This window comes from Nicotiana tabacum, chromosome 5, assembly GCF_000715075.1.
Source record: "Nicotiana tabacum cultivar K326 chromosome 5, ASM71507v2, whole genome shotgun sequence".
Classification (NCBI taxonomy): domain Eukaryota; kingdom Viridiplantae; phylum Streptophyta; class Magnoliopsida; order Solanales; family Solanaceae; genus Nicotiana; species Nicotiana tabacum.
In genome coordinates, this window is record NC_134084.1 from 83,434,662 (window position 1) to 83,451,061 (window position 16,400).

A 16,400-nucleotide genomic window follows, 5' to 3' on the forward strand; every position below is an offset into this window, starting at 1 on the left:
GTTGTGTAAGCTACTACAAGCTGTTGTGTAAGCTGCTACAAGCTGCTGTGTAAGCTGCTACAAGCTGCTGTGTAAGCTGCTGCTGTACCAGATATGGATAATCTTCTACTGAGAGCAATATTTATCCATAACGGAGTACTGAATGGATAAGCTTATTATACCCGGTATGGATAATCTTCTACCGGGGGTAATGTTTATCCATAACTGGGTACTGAAAAGATAAGCTTATTATACCCGATATGGATAAACTTCTACTGGGGGTAATGTTTATCCATAACCGGGTACCGAAGTGATAAGCTTCTTCAGGAAGCTTATTTCCAATATAGTACTAAATAGATAAACATATTTACGGTGGAGTCCCATATGGATAAGCTTCTTCAGGAAGGCTTATTTTTCAACGGAGTACTAAATGAACATCCATAATATAATATATTTATAACAGTTTGAACAGGGCCTAATAGTCCAATATTTGCAGATATCGGTTTGGACGTCAATATTTACAAATAAATTCAGTATTTGAAATAATGGTAAAATATCTTTTAGAAAAATTGTTTGAGGAATATTCCGAGTGATAATACTGTCGTTTTTACTAAAATCCTCCAGCTTTTGTTTAATTAGATTTATGTTTAAATATAACTACAACGTCTCTCAAACATTTTTTTACTGCAATTTCAAAATACTCGACAAAATATCTAAACGCCTGCTCAATCACTTTGAACATTGTGAGACAAATAGTTTTCAGGGCCATAAGGAATAATTTCATAGCCAAAAAGTGTAAGCTCAAGGTCTCTGATTTTTTTTTTCTATCTCACCACTTTTATCAATTCACTAGTTATATGATACGCGCGTTGTGCGTGTATCCAATGCACATATCTCATCTCGATAAGTACATTTTTTAAAAAATAACATAAATACTATATTAATTAATTACATTTGAGTTATAAAATAAGCTCAAGAATAATAATTTTTTATTCTATTTAGCAACTTAATAAATGAAGAGACACTGATAATAGAAGTCCTCGATCATCCTAGTCAATATTTTCAACTTAAGATTTATTCATTACTCTATGTTACAAGTTGTCGTGCTTCTTTTTATTTTCATCAAGAGCGCATAAACTTTTGAAGATTTAAGAGTTTTTTTTAAAAATCTTTTTTAGAAGGATATATTCTTAAGTTCATTCTAGAAAACGCACACAGGATCATTTAACTGATAAAAGATTTTTATTTTTCTTCTTCCAAGCAAAATGTGAATTATATTTTTTTTAATTAATAAGAAATACTGTAAAAATTATAAAACAAAAAAAAATGAGAATTTGGCCAAACAGGCTTATGTTCGCTCAATGTTTACAATTAAAAATATCAAAATAAAGATGTATTTGTTGAATACGTGAATGCAAAATTTAATCATTAAGATAAATACATGAATGCAAAATTTAACTACTACTATAAACACGGCAATGCAAATTCAACTATTATAAAAAGTTTTTATTTTAAGAAGAACCCGAAAGTCCTTAATACAGTTGCTGCCCGAATACGGCAAAGTTTTGATGATGAAAACGTAGAATTGTAGCTTTTTTTATACAAGTTTTTGGGTATATAATTTGAAACAGGAAGGGATTTATACAAAGTAAAATTATGTATAGTTTAATGGTTTATTAGAAAATAAAGACTTTTAAACCAAAAAGAAAATCAAATTACTCCTTTTTACCTAATATTTTTTTGAAGAATTAATCTGTCAAAAGTTTATTTACTAAAAGAATTCCTATGATACTTCCTTGAAAGTAAATAAAATTTTCTTAAGTTAGTTGAAAGATAAAACTTTTGTAGTTTTAGTTGAATGACGAAAACTTTCCTAGTTTTAGTTGCTTGAAATGTTAGATCTAAAAAAATGGGGAATAATTAAATGATTGTTCCTAAATAGTAGAAAATTAATTAAATGACTATTTCTAAATATAGAAAAATAATTAAATGACTATTTGTCTAGTGTAACTCTATTGTAAAGGGATATAAAAGACGAACGATATTTCGCTAAGGGTCATCATGCTTTTAATATAACTAGTCTCTGGACACGTGCGTTGCACGTGTAGCCCCAAACGATATTATAAAATTTTCTATCTAAAAGTAATAATTTCTTCACTCCATGTATATTTCTTTCAAAACATTAGGAGCTATAAAATTGAATTAACGCACACAAGTTTAGCATAATATTGCTTATTTCTAAGACAACTGATGAATGATGTGAGATGTATTTACCTTTTGTTTAGATTTATGTACATGTCTTCTGCAGTAAACTTTTTCACTGTAGTTGCATGAACTACAACTTTTAGCATAATAATTCGATATCTGAAATTGACTATCTAAACTATTATGTCTTAGCATGGAATATATAATTAAGATAGAAGAGCTAGCATCTTCCCTTCTCAGAAGTAAATGATATCTCCGAGGCAAATGTGAGACTTCTTATTTAGGCGATTGGACAAATAATTCTACTAATATTATCTTACTTTTTTTAGCATTAGTTTTAAATCATTCATGAAAATATTTTTGACTTTAGGAAAGTTAATAACGTAAATAAAACATTCTTTTTGTAAATTTCTCGAGTACATAACTCAAATGATCTTTTCAAAATATTAATTCTAGATATTATCCGTTAAATAATTGAATGAATGTTTTAACACATAAAAGGTTCAAGAAGTTAGTAGCATACTCATAATTGTCTTTGAGGTGATTATCATCTATCATGCATAAGATTTTCTCAAAATTTTCTACTTCAAAGGCGGTTGCATCAAGATAATTAGCGGGCACACGAGCTCAACACTAACAAATACACATGTATACTTTTATATTCTAACTTCTTCCAATTTTCTCCTTGCCCCTGCTAGGCATTTTCTTTTCGGACCTTCACCTTGTCATTTTTTTGTTTCTTTTATTCGTTAAAAAAAAAAGAAGAATTATTGACTTTATTTCTAGTTCATGAATGATACATATACACATCTATAATTATATATAATCGGGTATCTGACCTTTCTCCTCTTTGCACAACCAATGTTATCATTTTAAACGTGTAATATTGGTGTATAGGAGAAGATAGAAGACAAGGACCAACATACCTGTAGTGGGATTAGACTTTGCACTTTAATTAATAGGTATACAGTGTAATAAAAAGTATTAGTAGGTTGCACCGACGCTAATAGGTATAGGTATAGAGTGCATATTAAAAAAAACTAACTTAAAAAGTGCTTTCGTTATACCTATTTCCTCAAAGATAAATCAAATGATGAAATTTTCCGATTATAGCATTCCCAAATTTATATGTTGAGTATCAATATAAACACAAATGTTGTTGCTTGCACCTTCTAAATTTCGCTGTAGTGAGTCTCGCAAACCTAAAGGCTAAACTTTTAGGGGAGAAAATCAAAAACAACAAGTAATAGCGTGCATCAAGAGATGAAATCTCTTTTCACATTGTTGATACCCAATTTTTTCCTATATATTTTTCAATATTCAAAATAACTTCAAAATGGCATATATATGCATATGTAAGCATATCCAAGTGTTTTATTATTTTTTCATAATGTTTAAAGGTTTTTAAACCAATTTATTTCCTTTTTTATCCATAAAAATCCAATAATTATTTTAAAAATTATTATTTTTGTAATTCATTTGTTGGGATTTTATATTTATACTAAAATATAGCTAAGGTAATTTTTGCATATTTTTACAAATTTATTTAGTATTGTTAATCTAAATTGCACGTAATTGCAATGTTAGCCTCTTTTAAGATTTAATTGCGTTTCATAAAATCAATTCCTATATTTTTAAATTGTTAATTATATGTTATAAATTATTTTAGTGCTTTAATTTATTTTCAAAAATTAATTTACTATTTTTTATAAAATAAATAGGGAAAATGGCTATTTAAAATCTAGCCAGATTGGCTTTCAATTTCAGCCTAAAATTGAGCCCAAATCAGACCCAATTTCCCAGCCCAATTGCAACTCAAACCCGACCCCTAACCTATTTAAACGACCCAACCCGGATTCCCCACCTAACCCCTATAATCTTACTCGTTGATCATTTAGATCAACAACCACCTTCCTCCATTCCGTTCTTTAGCCTTGAACGACCCCTAAACCTAAATCATTTATCTACACCCGCCGTCTTTGAATCCCCTTTCTCTCTCAACTCTCTCTGAAACCTCTCAAGAACCCTAGCCGCCTCCATCTAACCCCACCCTAATCTACCTCAACCCCTGCCTAATCCATGGCCTCCATGGTCATTTGAGATATGTATCAGTCTCCTACGGCTCCTGGGTGCTTGTTTCTATAGTTTCATGGCCAGGCCTCGAGGAAATCTGGTCCAATCTTTGCTCGACTTCTGTTCATGGCTTTTCTCCGGCCAGCCATGACCTTTCTCCGGCCATTCATGGTCTTTCAAGGCAGATCCTTGACTTTCCTGGTTAGATCGGAAACTTTCAAGGTCTTTCTCACCTTTTCAGGGGTTTCTGAAACCCTAATCTTTAAGATCTTTTGATTTTTCTTTCAGATCTACTTTAGATCTGTACTTGCTATGAATGTTTTAAGTGTTTTCTCGGAAGTTCATCAACTTTTCTTTCAAAACGACCCTTCATTTTCTCCGATTAGGGTTTCTCTTAACTTCTCTTTTAAAGAATCTCTTCTCTGATTCTTGATGATGTTTTATGGTTTTACTATGTTCAAACTGCTTGTTATGCCTTCCTTCTACTTGAGTCAGCATGTTAAAACCCTAGTTCCTTTTTGTCTCATCCGAGTTCTGAAACTGCATGTTTGAATGTGTACTTGCTCGATTAAGTTCTTCGTTCTCGTTTGACTTATTTGATTCTGAGTTTTACCATCTTTTAAACTTGATTATTGTGGAAAACCCTAGGTCTTTTGGTCTGAGACTGCTTGTTTGAAAGTATACTTGACTCGATTAAAAGTTCCTTGTTTTAGACTCTCTTTTCTTTTATGTGACCTATCTGATTCTGAGTTTCACTATCTTTTCAACTCGATTATTGTTGAAACCCTAATTTCTTAAAAGGTTTTCCTCACTTGTTACTGTGAGACCTTTACTTGTTTTGACTCTCTTCTTCACTTTGGCTATACGTGTGAGCCATGACTATCTAACTTTGTTCACTATTGAATCTTATGCTTATTTCTGCTACTATTGTATGTTGTTTCTTTTGCCAATGTGCTTGGCCTCGCATGTCTAATGCTTCTGTTCACTCTATTTATATACTGAAGTGCAGAATTATGTTTCTTCCTTGATTGATCTTGGTCTTGTGACTGATTGCAAAAGCTTTTCTTTTACGAGCCCTAATTCCTACTCATCTGTTTAAAGTTAATTGATCCCTTTCCTTTACTATGATATTTTACCTTACTGAATCTCTTCCAAAATAAGCATGTCTTTGTACTTAGACCTGATTGTTTACTTCATGCTTTTACTACCCTTTTTATAGCAATAATCAATTTGTTTCCAAGTTGATTTTCCTTTCTTAATTAGACCTGTTGCTACCCGTTAAACAGGGATTCCTTAATTAAAGGGAATCACTTGGGTTAATTGATTCTGACTTGTGATTGTTTCCATGTTTGTATTAAGATTTCACTTATTACCTTATTCTTCACCTGTTTTCAAAACTATAAATACCCACCCTCTTCTCTTTCAAAGACACGAACCATCTGAGTTTAGAATACATACTCTACTCAAAACTCTCTCTTTTCTCTACTATTACTTGTGCTATTGCTTTGTCGGCTGAAAGCCAAGGCTAGACTGTGGAAATTTGCTTACATTTTCCTTTCTGCACTTTGCTTCCTACTGGTATGTCCTAGTTAATCTTCAAGTATCAGCAACAACATGTTTCTTTAGCTGTTTCAGTTTCCTTAACTCTTGCCTGCTTCTGCTTATGTTTATGCAATCAGGTTACATTACTAAGCATGCTGCAATCTGCTCCCTCCCCTTTTAAATTAATATTTTCCCTTATGTATGTACTTTGTCAGTCACTTGTTATGTAATTTGTTGACTCGTGAATCCCAAACCCCTATATCCTCATATGTGTTTGTGTTCTTTGGCTGGTTTGTGGGCATGTCAGCATCATCTATTATTGTGCATATCCAAACCTGACCCTTCCTGGGGTCATATGTTTCATGCTTTGTATTCCTAAAATCCTGACCCCTTTGTGCAATTACTGATTCTGTGTAGTTCAAGTTTTATTACTACTATTTTCAAATCATCCTTATCCCTTACTATTCTCACCTAGTTTTAAATAAATCTCTATTTCTACATTTCCACTATACTGTTAGAACCTAGGTTCTACCCCTCTTGTGTGAGCCTTGCCTTGGGACCCTTGAGCTCCCTCTGAACTTGGACACATAAGGGCTGGCCCTTCCGCACTGCACTCATCCCTATTTGGTTATGCAAACCTGGGTGTAAGCACTGCCCGGGGTCCCTTGAGACCCTTAGGGAGCTTTGACAAACCCAGGACGGAGAAAGGCTTTGAAACAAGTGGCTTTTGAGGTGGTTTATTCCATAACTCAGAGAGGAAGTCAGAATCAGGCTTCCTATAGTTGTAACTTCTTATTTTGCACTTTTCTATTGTAATTCAGTATTTGGTTTATAATAATTTAACAAATATTGGGGTTGGCTAGTGAAAGGGATGGGGTAACTATGCATGTTTAGTTATTAGAAGGGTAGATACCATGCCTATAGGATATGTTCTATTTTAATTCAAGTTCTGCATGCTCCACTTTCACGTAGATAGAGAACATGCCTATAGAACTTATTTAATGAACTTCGCGCGTTATATTACCACGCTTAGACACCATGCCTATAGGATCTAAATGGCTATAATCAGACGTCATGTCTATAAGATTAAAATCAGTATTTTTCATAGAAATCATGCCTATAGGAATTTCAAGTAAGCCCTGCCTGCTCCACTTCATGTTCAACTAGATATCATATTTATAGGAATTAAAAATTAGCAATAATAGAGATCATGTCTATAGGATCTGAAACCAGTCTAGTTTAAAAATCAATTTGACTCGTACTGTTCTGAATCAGTTTAAACAACCTACTCTTTTATTAATATGGTTTAGATAGCATGCCTATAGGATCCAAATCGCTCGTTTAAAACTGTCACTGCTTTGCTCCATTCGGAATCAGTAATAGATATCATGCTTATAGGACATCACCAATACACACTTAGGCAAGCCTTAGGTAATAACAACAAAACTGAATCCACCTTTGTTTAATTAGCAACTGCTACAACCAGCAGACAGACCTGATTCGGACTTCTTATCTGAGTTATGTAATAAATTGGTCTGCTTCAACAATTAAAACTCCTCTGTCTTAGTACTTTAAATTCTGACCCTAAATGTGTTTAAGTCATGCTATTTATATGCTTTACTTGAGGAGGTATATATGAGCCTCTTAGTTGTTTATATGTTTCCCCTAATGTGCAGTCCTATGTGTTTTGAATGTCGCCTTAGTCTTTTACCTTTAAAAACTCAAGAGTCAGCCTAAAATCCTCCCTCTTATAGGAATAATAGTTCTAAGTTCCTCCGGGACTGATAGGAATGTGACGGCTAATAGCATGCAATAGAGGTCGAGACCAATCCGCGCTTTAATACCTTAACGGAGTGGGAAGGGTAGATATGGATATGATGACCGGTGTGCTAATACCACGTGTATCCCCTCTTCTGAGAAGTGTCATACCAGGTATCGCATTGATGTGATCCATATTATAAATAAACCTAGGACCACCCCTCCTTTTATATTCTCAAGTATTTGTAGAACTATAACTCTTTTTTCAAAATTCGCCCTTTAATTGTTTTCAAACTCTTATGTGTTCAAACTCAAATCCCCCACTTATCTGAAGTTTCATTTTATTACATGTCATTTGCTCCTAAAGTCACAACAAAGTCTGGTCGGGAACCACACTAGTGGATCCTGAGGGGCGCCTAACACCTTCCTCTTGGGATAATTTCAACCCCTTACCCTATCTCTGGTTATCAAACAAACTTAGAAACGAACCCTATAGGTGTCCTAATACACCTTAAATCATTAGGTGGCGACTCTTCAAATGCAAAACCCAGTTCCCAAAAGGAATGAGTTATCCTATACCCAAAATATCATAAACCCGATTTCCCGATGGGAAGAGGGAAAAAGGGGGCGTGACACACATAATAAACCAATGTAGTAACCTTGATTCCATCTATAAATGTATATATGCATAAGAAAGGCTTGAAATCATTCTCCTTGAACTCAACATGGACCCTTGTCAATTGAGTTGCTTATGCATTATCCATTTCTGTAACACAAATATACAATTACTTTAATATTTCATGAATAAACTCTAGATTGCAATAAAAGACACGTAATATTAGTTACTTTTTAATGTTCTTACATGAGAAACACTACTCAATCCATTTCTGAGGAGCAACTTCACTCATCTAGCTCCTTAAATGGGTATAGAAAGCGTTTTATATTTTTGAATATGTATAAAAGCAGGGAGAATGAATTGTTACCAACTTCACACCCTATTTACCTAGATTAATCCTATACGTTTCAGACTTCTAATATTTCTTTCTTTAATGCATCATTAAATATATAATGAAGAATGACCATTCAGATGGATCACATGAATCGTGTCTACATGGACTTTTTTTTTTTTGTAACTCCTCGAATTCTCCTTATTTACAACATAATGAATCGGTTAATCCAGTGGTTGATTTTCTGTATAATTGATTCGTTGATAATAATTAATTGGAAGGTTACAAATAATAAAAATAGTGTTTAGATGAGGGGTAAAATGTCATTCAATTTTTAAAGGGCTTTTATGTAATTCAACTTTACACTTAAGGTCTTCCCACTTATAATATAGTATGATATAGATTTGTGTAATTACACGAATATTTAAGTTCTAACTAGACATGTTAAAGGACCTTCTTACCAATTCATTAGGTGTATACAGGGGTGTTCATAAAAACCTGAAAAGTGGAACCAATCCGATCAAAAAAACTGATACTTTTTTGTTTTGGTTAAGTTTGATTTTGGTTTTGAATTTAAAAATGATCAAATTTGGTTTGATTTTAGTTTTAATAAAAAAAAACCGAAAAAATCGAACCAAAGCGACTATAAAAATAGCTATTTTAAATTTATTATTACACCTATATATACGAATATTTTTATATAAAGTTTCCAAAATTTTATGGTGCATGTTAATCATTTTGCACTTTTAGTCTAGTGCTTTGTTATTATAATAATATAGTTCTTTACCTTTACATTCTACTTTGATTGATATTTTTCTTTTGCTAACTACAAAAATCTATTTCATGTTAAAAGTAATCCATTTTAATTTTAATTGAGTCCTTAAATTATTCATCAATAAATAATTCAATTATCATCAATATATCTTGGTAAATGATAGATTTCTCAAAGAACATTTGGTTTGATAGTGTTATGTTGAAAATGTAGTCGCCAGAATATGTATTTGGTAGCGTATGTCTCATATTTAAGAAAAAACCGATAAATAACTGAAAAAATAGAAAAATCGACAAAAACCGAATCGATAAAAACCCGACTTAATTGGTTTGGTTTGGTTCCAATATTTGAAAACCGACTTATTTAGTTTCATTTCTTTTTAGGAAAAAATCAATCCAAACCGAACCATGAATATCCCTAGGTGTATACTACAAGAAAAATTGGACTTCACTAAAAGAAATTGGATCGTGGGAAAATGCTCAAATTTGTCGATATGTTATCTAAAATTGCTCAATATACTTTAGACTTTTAACTGGTTCATCCACATCGTTACTGTTAGCAAATTGTATCTCCAGCTTAAATTGAGTGGACTCTATGTGTCCAAATGCTTTGAAAAGCAAAGTTGCTAAAGTTTGAGTAATACGAGGATAAATTTGACCTATTTTTCTTGAAATTTTAATGGCGAGCTTTATGTTAAAACTCAAACAAGGATTTTCTTTGTTGAGGAACAAGTGTAACAAGAGGATTAGTGCTTTCGAGTGGCGATCGAGGGCAATGTTGTTTTCCCCATCAAATAAGGTACCACAAGTGACTCGTGAAGAACTTTAATCTACAGTGCTTTAATTTCCAATTCACCTACATTAGCTGATCCAATCCAAGAAAAAAGGAAAAGGGAAGAAGGCTTGTGCTACAACTATGAGCTGCAGGCCTAGAAACTACGACTATGACATAAACAGATATCCCACTAAAAAATACTCATAGTTTACCCTTAAAACGGATAACAATTAAATTTATACGCGGTTTTAAGGATATGTGAATTGAGTCAACACAAATAATCAAGAATGTTAGATAAACGAGTTAAATATAGAATGAATAACCAAATCAATTGTGATGTTACGGCCGGACTCGGATTTGTGTTGAATAGTAATTTTGCCCTCAACCAGACCCTTGGTTCGAAGCCAAATGTATATGAAGAACAACAATAAAATAAGAACTTTTCAATAGCTAGAAAGCAGAGAAATAAGTTTGTATTGCCTTGGTATGCGTGTTACAATGTGTCATATTATAGTAGGGGAGTTTCATCCCTAGATACAATTCTAAAAAAGGTAAAAATCCTCCTTTCTCGTTGATTACTGATCCGTTACTGACATATGGCGAGATCTGCGCTGTGATATCCGGTTGGGTGTGGATATCACGGTCCTCTATTAGTCGTGTGCCGCCGTTTGCCATATTTTCCGAAGTCTCGAAATTCATTCTAGGTTCGGAGAGTGTTGTCTCATCAGGTCCGATGGTGAGCTCGATACAAAGAGTTCCCAGCTTCGATTTCGATATCATATATTCATACTCTTACCCCCATTTGATCTATTAGGAAATCGGGTGTGCGTTAACCCCATATACACGCATAAAAGAAATTCAACAAACTTTGATGGTTGACTTTTGATGTTAATTACTTGAAAAGCTCAATCCCAAAAGTGAAAAGAAGAAAATGAAAGCAACATCAAAGTGGGTTTTTATTTTTAGTTGAACAGGAATATGGATGTCAGAATAATTTGTCGTCTTGTATGCTGGCAATTGGCATCGTGCTCTTGTTCTTTATAATTGGATTTTAAGCTATATATAGTGAAAGAGAAAGTTCTTACTTTGTAATCTAGTTTAACTATGGAAACAGTATTTTGCGTAAATGCAAGGTAATATATAAGATTCCTGATCCAGCCCGCACATAACAGGAGTTTAGTGAAATACGCAAAGGCAGGATTACCGCCAAGGGGTTCCAAAAAAGGAAAAGATTGTAGCTAGTGGAATAGAACCAATGACCTTTCAAAGGTTTTGAACCCCCTTACTACTAAGATATGCTTTTGGATTGTGTCAAGAGGATTCAAAACATAATATATAGAGGTAAAAAATAGATTTTGCCTTACATATACAGTGTAATTTTTCGACAAAAGAGGTTCGGATGAACACATTTCCACCCCTAAATCCGCCCCTGGCTGTCAGTGATAGAAGACTTTTCATGAACTTGAAGCAGGCTCAATATATTAGAGTCATCAGAAAAAAGATGATTTATTTAATTAAGTTGATTATAGTCATCAGAGCCAGTTGTTAAATAAGTTCCCACCCATCCATCTCGGTCATCAATAGAAAATGTGGACTACACTGACAAACTTTAATTTTATTTGCTCAAATTTTTTAGTGCAGGCAACAGGCAAGGCAGCTTATAAGGAAACTCATTCGAAGACTAGATAAAAAGTATTTAATGTAGGATAGAGGCCGGAGTAATCCTTTCTTTATTTTAAGTAATAATTCTATGAAGATAACCACATCATTGATTAAAAAACAAAAAAAAAGTCCAAGGTTTGTAGCACAAGCACAAACTCAGACTAGAGAGAATTAAAATCTGAAGTATGTAATGTGGATTAGGCCAGTTGTTGGACCAGTTCTTATGATCACGTTACGAAGAGCAAAAAATTGCCTCCCAGATGACTCCTACACATAAAAGTACCACGAATTAACATAAATTATTAGATTACACATCCGAAATTTTACGAAACGTGAGTAAAATGCGAAGCAATATGCGTATAAATATACATACTTTAAGCTGAATATCAATAATACCAGTAACAATTTTTATTACTTGTAACACAATGATAACACTAGTAGTTTATTATACTAATCAATGGTTGAATCTTGTTAACAAAATCTTCATCTACTTGGAATGCCTTGGTATGAAAAACTTCACTTGCTCTGGTAGGATTTGCTCTACATTTTCAAGGCTTATCAAACCTGGATTCTGGCTGCTCAATGCAAGAAGTGCAACAGCATTTCCATATCCCACATTTCTCTGAAAGTGAACAAGTCCCACTGGAAAAACAAACACATCCCCCATATGTATTACTCTTGAGATTAATCGATTCTCGGGGTTGGAGGTGACAAATCCAACATGTAATGAACCTTCAACGACTACCAGAATTTCAGTGGCTCTAGGATGAATGTGTGGAGGGTTAACTCCACCAGGTATATAGTCGATTCGAGCCATTGAGATGCCAAGAGTATTCAGTCCAGGAATTTGAGCTACGTTGACAGAAGTAACCCTAGTACCAGATTGAGTGGTTTTGTTACCAGGTAGATTCAAACCACCGTAATAGAAATCATTGGCTTCTACTAGCACAGGATTCTTGCATGTCAGACCATTTAACCTAACTGATAATTATGCAGGGAGAGAAATAATCAGAGACGAATCTAGGACGAGTTTTGTTTGTTCAAAAAACACATTATTTTTGGCTCGAAATTATGTGTTTATATACAAAAACAAAAACAAAAAAGTTTAACATGTATACATATAATTATTTCAGATCACTCCCTATTGACTTTAGAATATATATTCACCACAATACCTTTATAAGTTACACTAGAGTAAAAGCATGCATCTTTTTAAAAAGTTTCTTTTGTGCGCTGATAATGTAATTTATTTACCGGTTAATATACACTGTCAATATATATAAGTAAATTAAATCCCTTCGTAAACCTTCAAATGTAGAGCTACATGTGTTGAAACTTCAGTTCGTACCTGCGCTAGTAGTATCAGCGACACAAAAGTCTTGCAAAGGATTAATCTCTAATGCCAAGCCAGAACAGAATAAGGTGAGAATCAAGCTCAGAATGATGATGCGTTTAGCCATTTTTTAAAAAATGTTGCAAAAAATACAAGTTTACAAGAATAATAAGAGGAAGGAATTTAGAAACAAAGAAAGGTTTTGAATGATGAGATGTGGTTTATTCAGAGGTTAATCTTTAAATAGAAGAGTTATAAGATCATTCTTCTTGAATTTGCTTGATTAGTTAGATAAAAGCTTTTCTGGTAATTTATGAAGCTCCCTTTTAGTACACATTATTTCTTGATTAGTTTAGGTGACAAGCCCCCTTTGGCTGCACCAGTGGCCAACTAAGTAACAACTAATTATAGATTATAAGAAAGAGTAAGAACAATGCTGAAAAATAAATAGAATCAAAGCAAAGGCTTGATCTTACAATAGTACAATTGCTAGGAAAAAACTAAAATTACAATCCACACTCAATCAAACAAACAATTGAACAAACAGAATGAACACAAATGACAAATAACAAATCTGAAGCTTCCATATTCATGCTGCTCTAGAACTTTGATTGGATCTGAGCAACAACGGCGTTATCAACTTGAAAAGCCTTAGCAAGAACATCAGTTGCTATAGCTGGATCCGATCCGAAGACTGCATTAGCAATGGTTATAACACCAGGATTCTGGCTACTCAATGCTGCAATTGCAACAGCATTTCCATTTCCAACGTTGCGTTGGTAGTGAACAAGTCCAATAGGAAATACAAACACATCGCCTTTTTTAAGTACCTTAGTAATAAGGCGATTTTCGGGGCTTGAGGTTACAAAACCAACTTGAAGAGAACCTTCAAGGACAGTGAGTATCTCAGTAGCTCTAGGGTGAGTGTGAGGAGGGTTGATTCCCCATGGTGCATAGTCGACGCGAACCAATGAAATACCAAGAGTGTTCAGTCCTGGTACTTGCGCTACATTGACAGGAGTGACTTTAGAGCCAGCAGGATTTGTTGTGTTGCCAGCCAAATGCAGCCCACTGAAGTAAAAATCATTAGCTTCTACAAGTGAAGAATTCTTGCAAACCATGCCATTTACCTTCACTGCAATTATGAAAGTACGATCAGCAAAAAGTTTTTGTTTTTTGTAATGACGAAGTAAAGAATTTCCATACTATAACTTTATCAAGTTAAACCTACAAGTCATAACTTAAGTCACTAAAATAATAGTTGTCAAGTGGGTTCAAACAGAGGCGGATCCAGGATTTGAGCTTTATGCGTTCCTACCGTAATTTCAAATTAATATGCAATAATAATTGGGTTCACAATCAGATATTTACCAATATTTGGTGAATTTCTTAATATAAATACAGGGTCTACGCAAGAGTTACTGGGTTCCCGAGAAGGTCCGCCCCTGGGTTCAAATAAAATAATTTATACAAAGCTTTAATAGTAATTTATACATGTACACAATATTATTTTTTGATGAAGCGGGTTCAGTTGAACCAGCTTGCCACCACGTGCGTCCGCCACTGCCTACAACAACAGGTAACTTTCTACATCAAGTCTGATATATTAACTGAAAAATAGAGTAATACACATGCTATATGTATGGTGAAATCATATTGATAGTGTTAAGAAAAATTTATATATTGTAAGTATATATAACTTAACCTCTTATAAAAACAGGATTCCTGCTCGTCATTCATTAATGTATACTACTAAACATATAGTAGTATATATATTACAAATCTTGAATACCTGAGCTAGCAGAATCTGCGACGCAGAAATCTTGCAATGGACTCGGCTCGAAACCAGTGATAAGGCAGCAGAAACTCAGAGTTAACAAGCTGAGAAAAGAGAATAATTTGGCCATTTCAAACTCAAAAACTTAAGAATAAAACGAAATAGCTTGAAATAGGAGTAGAATTTTTTTATAATTAAGTGTATTTGATGGGATGAATCAACTGTGCTTCTGGTGTCACCTTTTATATAAGGACTTGATGCATATGAATAATCCATTATTTGGCGAGTAGGCCGTAGCCATTAATCATTTTTGAATAACTAATTAAATGCCGTCCTAGCACATTAATTCTTTTTTTTTCTTTTCTATAATCTGGTTTTTGAAGTTTTGTAATGATATTAATATTCGCAAAAAAAGTGGACAGGGAGAAGATGGTATATAGTTTGATAAATGGATACAGATCATGGTTGTTAGATATTTTACCTTTATAAATATTATTGCCGACTGGAATGGTCAGAGGTTTTAGGATTGCTGGTAAAGAATTTGACTGTGAGTTTTATGCTCAAAACATAGGGATATAAATAAATCTATGATTTTAATTTTTCATTTTTACCATGCGATTGGAATATCTTCTGATGTTTTAATCTAACATTAATGGCTAGGAAAAATGAGAGAAAAAACCAAAATCGCCCCTTAATTTTAGAGCATCACTAAAATTGATCCCTACTTCCCTATAAAATAAGTATCTAAGGTGAAGCATAATAGTCCTTTTAAGGGAATGTTTGGTCCATGGATAAAAATAATAATTTCGGAATAAAGTTTGGGATTAACTTTTGTTGGGTTTTTTATGTATTTAATTAATATATTAAATACTTAAAGAGGGTGAATGGGAAATGGAGGGAAATGAAATTTTTGAGTGAAATTTTAAGTTCCCCCTTGGTAAATGGATATTGTCCCATATTGGAAGAGGAAGGGGTTTTTTATGGGTATATAAGCAATTGTTCTTCTTCTAGATCTTAAAGAGTTGAGAAGAAGGCAAGTCTCGCGCCGTCGTCGTTCGGCTTGGCTTCGGCTTGATTTGGATTGGGATTTGGTCAAATGATTGATTGATTAACTTTTTGGACCAAATTTATTTGTTAATAGTAAAATATTAACAGAAATTTTATTAAATATTTGTTTTAATAACAGAATATTATTAAATATTAATATTAAATCCAACTATTATGTAATGGCATTTAGGGTGTGGCCGTTTGTAAAACATTTATGTAATAGCATTTATGTTGTGGCCGTTTTGCAGAAACAACCATTCTGAAGAGTTGCACCTCTTCAGATTTCAGCCCAACTTTGGCTATAAATACAACATTATTCTGCTCAGAATTTCACTACGATTTTCTGAATTTCTCCTCCTTCTTCTGCATACTTTTAGCATCAAACAAAGCAATAGTAAGTGTAATTTGCTACCGAACTTTGTGTTCACTGAAACACTGGGGTTTGAAGTACCACTACATCAGTGTGTAATTCATTCTATCCTGGGAGGAAATAATCCATAACCTTGGGTACTAGGAGGGGATTAAATTCCT

General features: G+C 33.5%; 1 protein-coding gene and 1 pseudogene across 1 annotated transcript; both read right to left on the reverse strand.

Annotated features, from left to right (window-relative positions):
• Nucleotides 1–12,146: 12,146 nt before the first annotated feature.
• LOC107832625 (putative germin-like protein 2-1) lies at nucleotides 12,147–13,241 on the reverse strand (annotated as a pseudogene).
• A 236-nt stretch (nucleotides 13,242–13,477) lies between these two features.
• Nucleotides 13,478–15,021, reverse strand: LOC107832624 (putative germin-like protein 2-3). Its single transcript, XM_016660483.2, has 2 exons — nucleotides 14,838–15,021; nucleotides 13,478–14,180 (listed from the first exon to the last, which is right to left on the reverse strand). The coding sequence occupies exons 1-2, from the start codon at nucleotides 14,950–14,952 to the stop codon at nucleotides 13,645–13,647; spliced, it is 651 nt and encodes a 216-aa protein (XP_016515969.1). The 5' UTR covers nucleotides 14,953–15,021; the 3' UTR covers nucleotides 13,478–13,644.
• Between the last annotated feature and the right edge of the window lie 1,379 nt (nucleotides 15,022–16,400).

What these genes read in the sequence shown, in the direction of transcription:
- LOC107832624 (XM_016660483.2), bottom strand. Translation starts at nt 14,952, where the DNA reads ATGGCCAAATTATTCTCTTTTCTCAGCTTGTTAACTCTGAGTTTCTGC. An exon ending in CGCAGATTCTGCTAGCTCAG is followed by an intron (nt 14,181 to 14,837) that starts GTATTCAAGATT and finishes TCATAATTGCAG; the next exon opens with TGAAGGTAAATGGCATGGTT.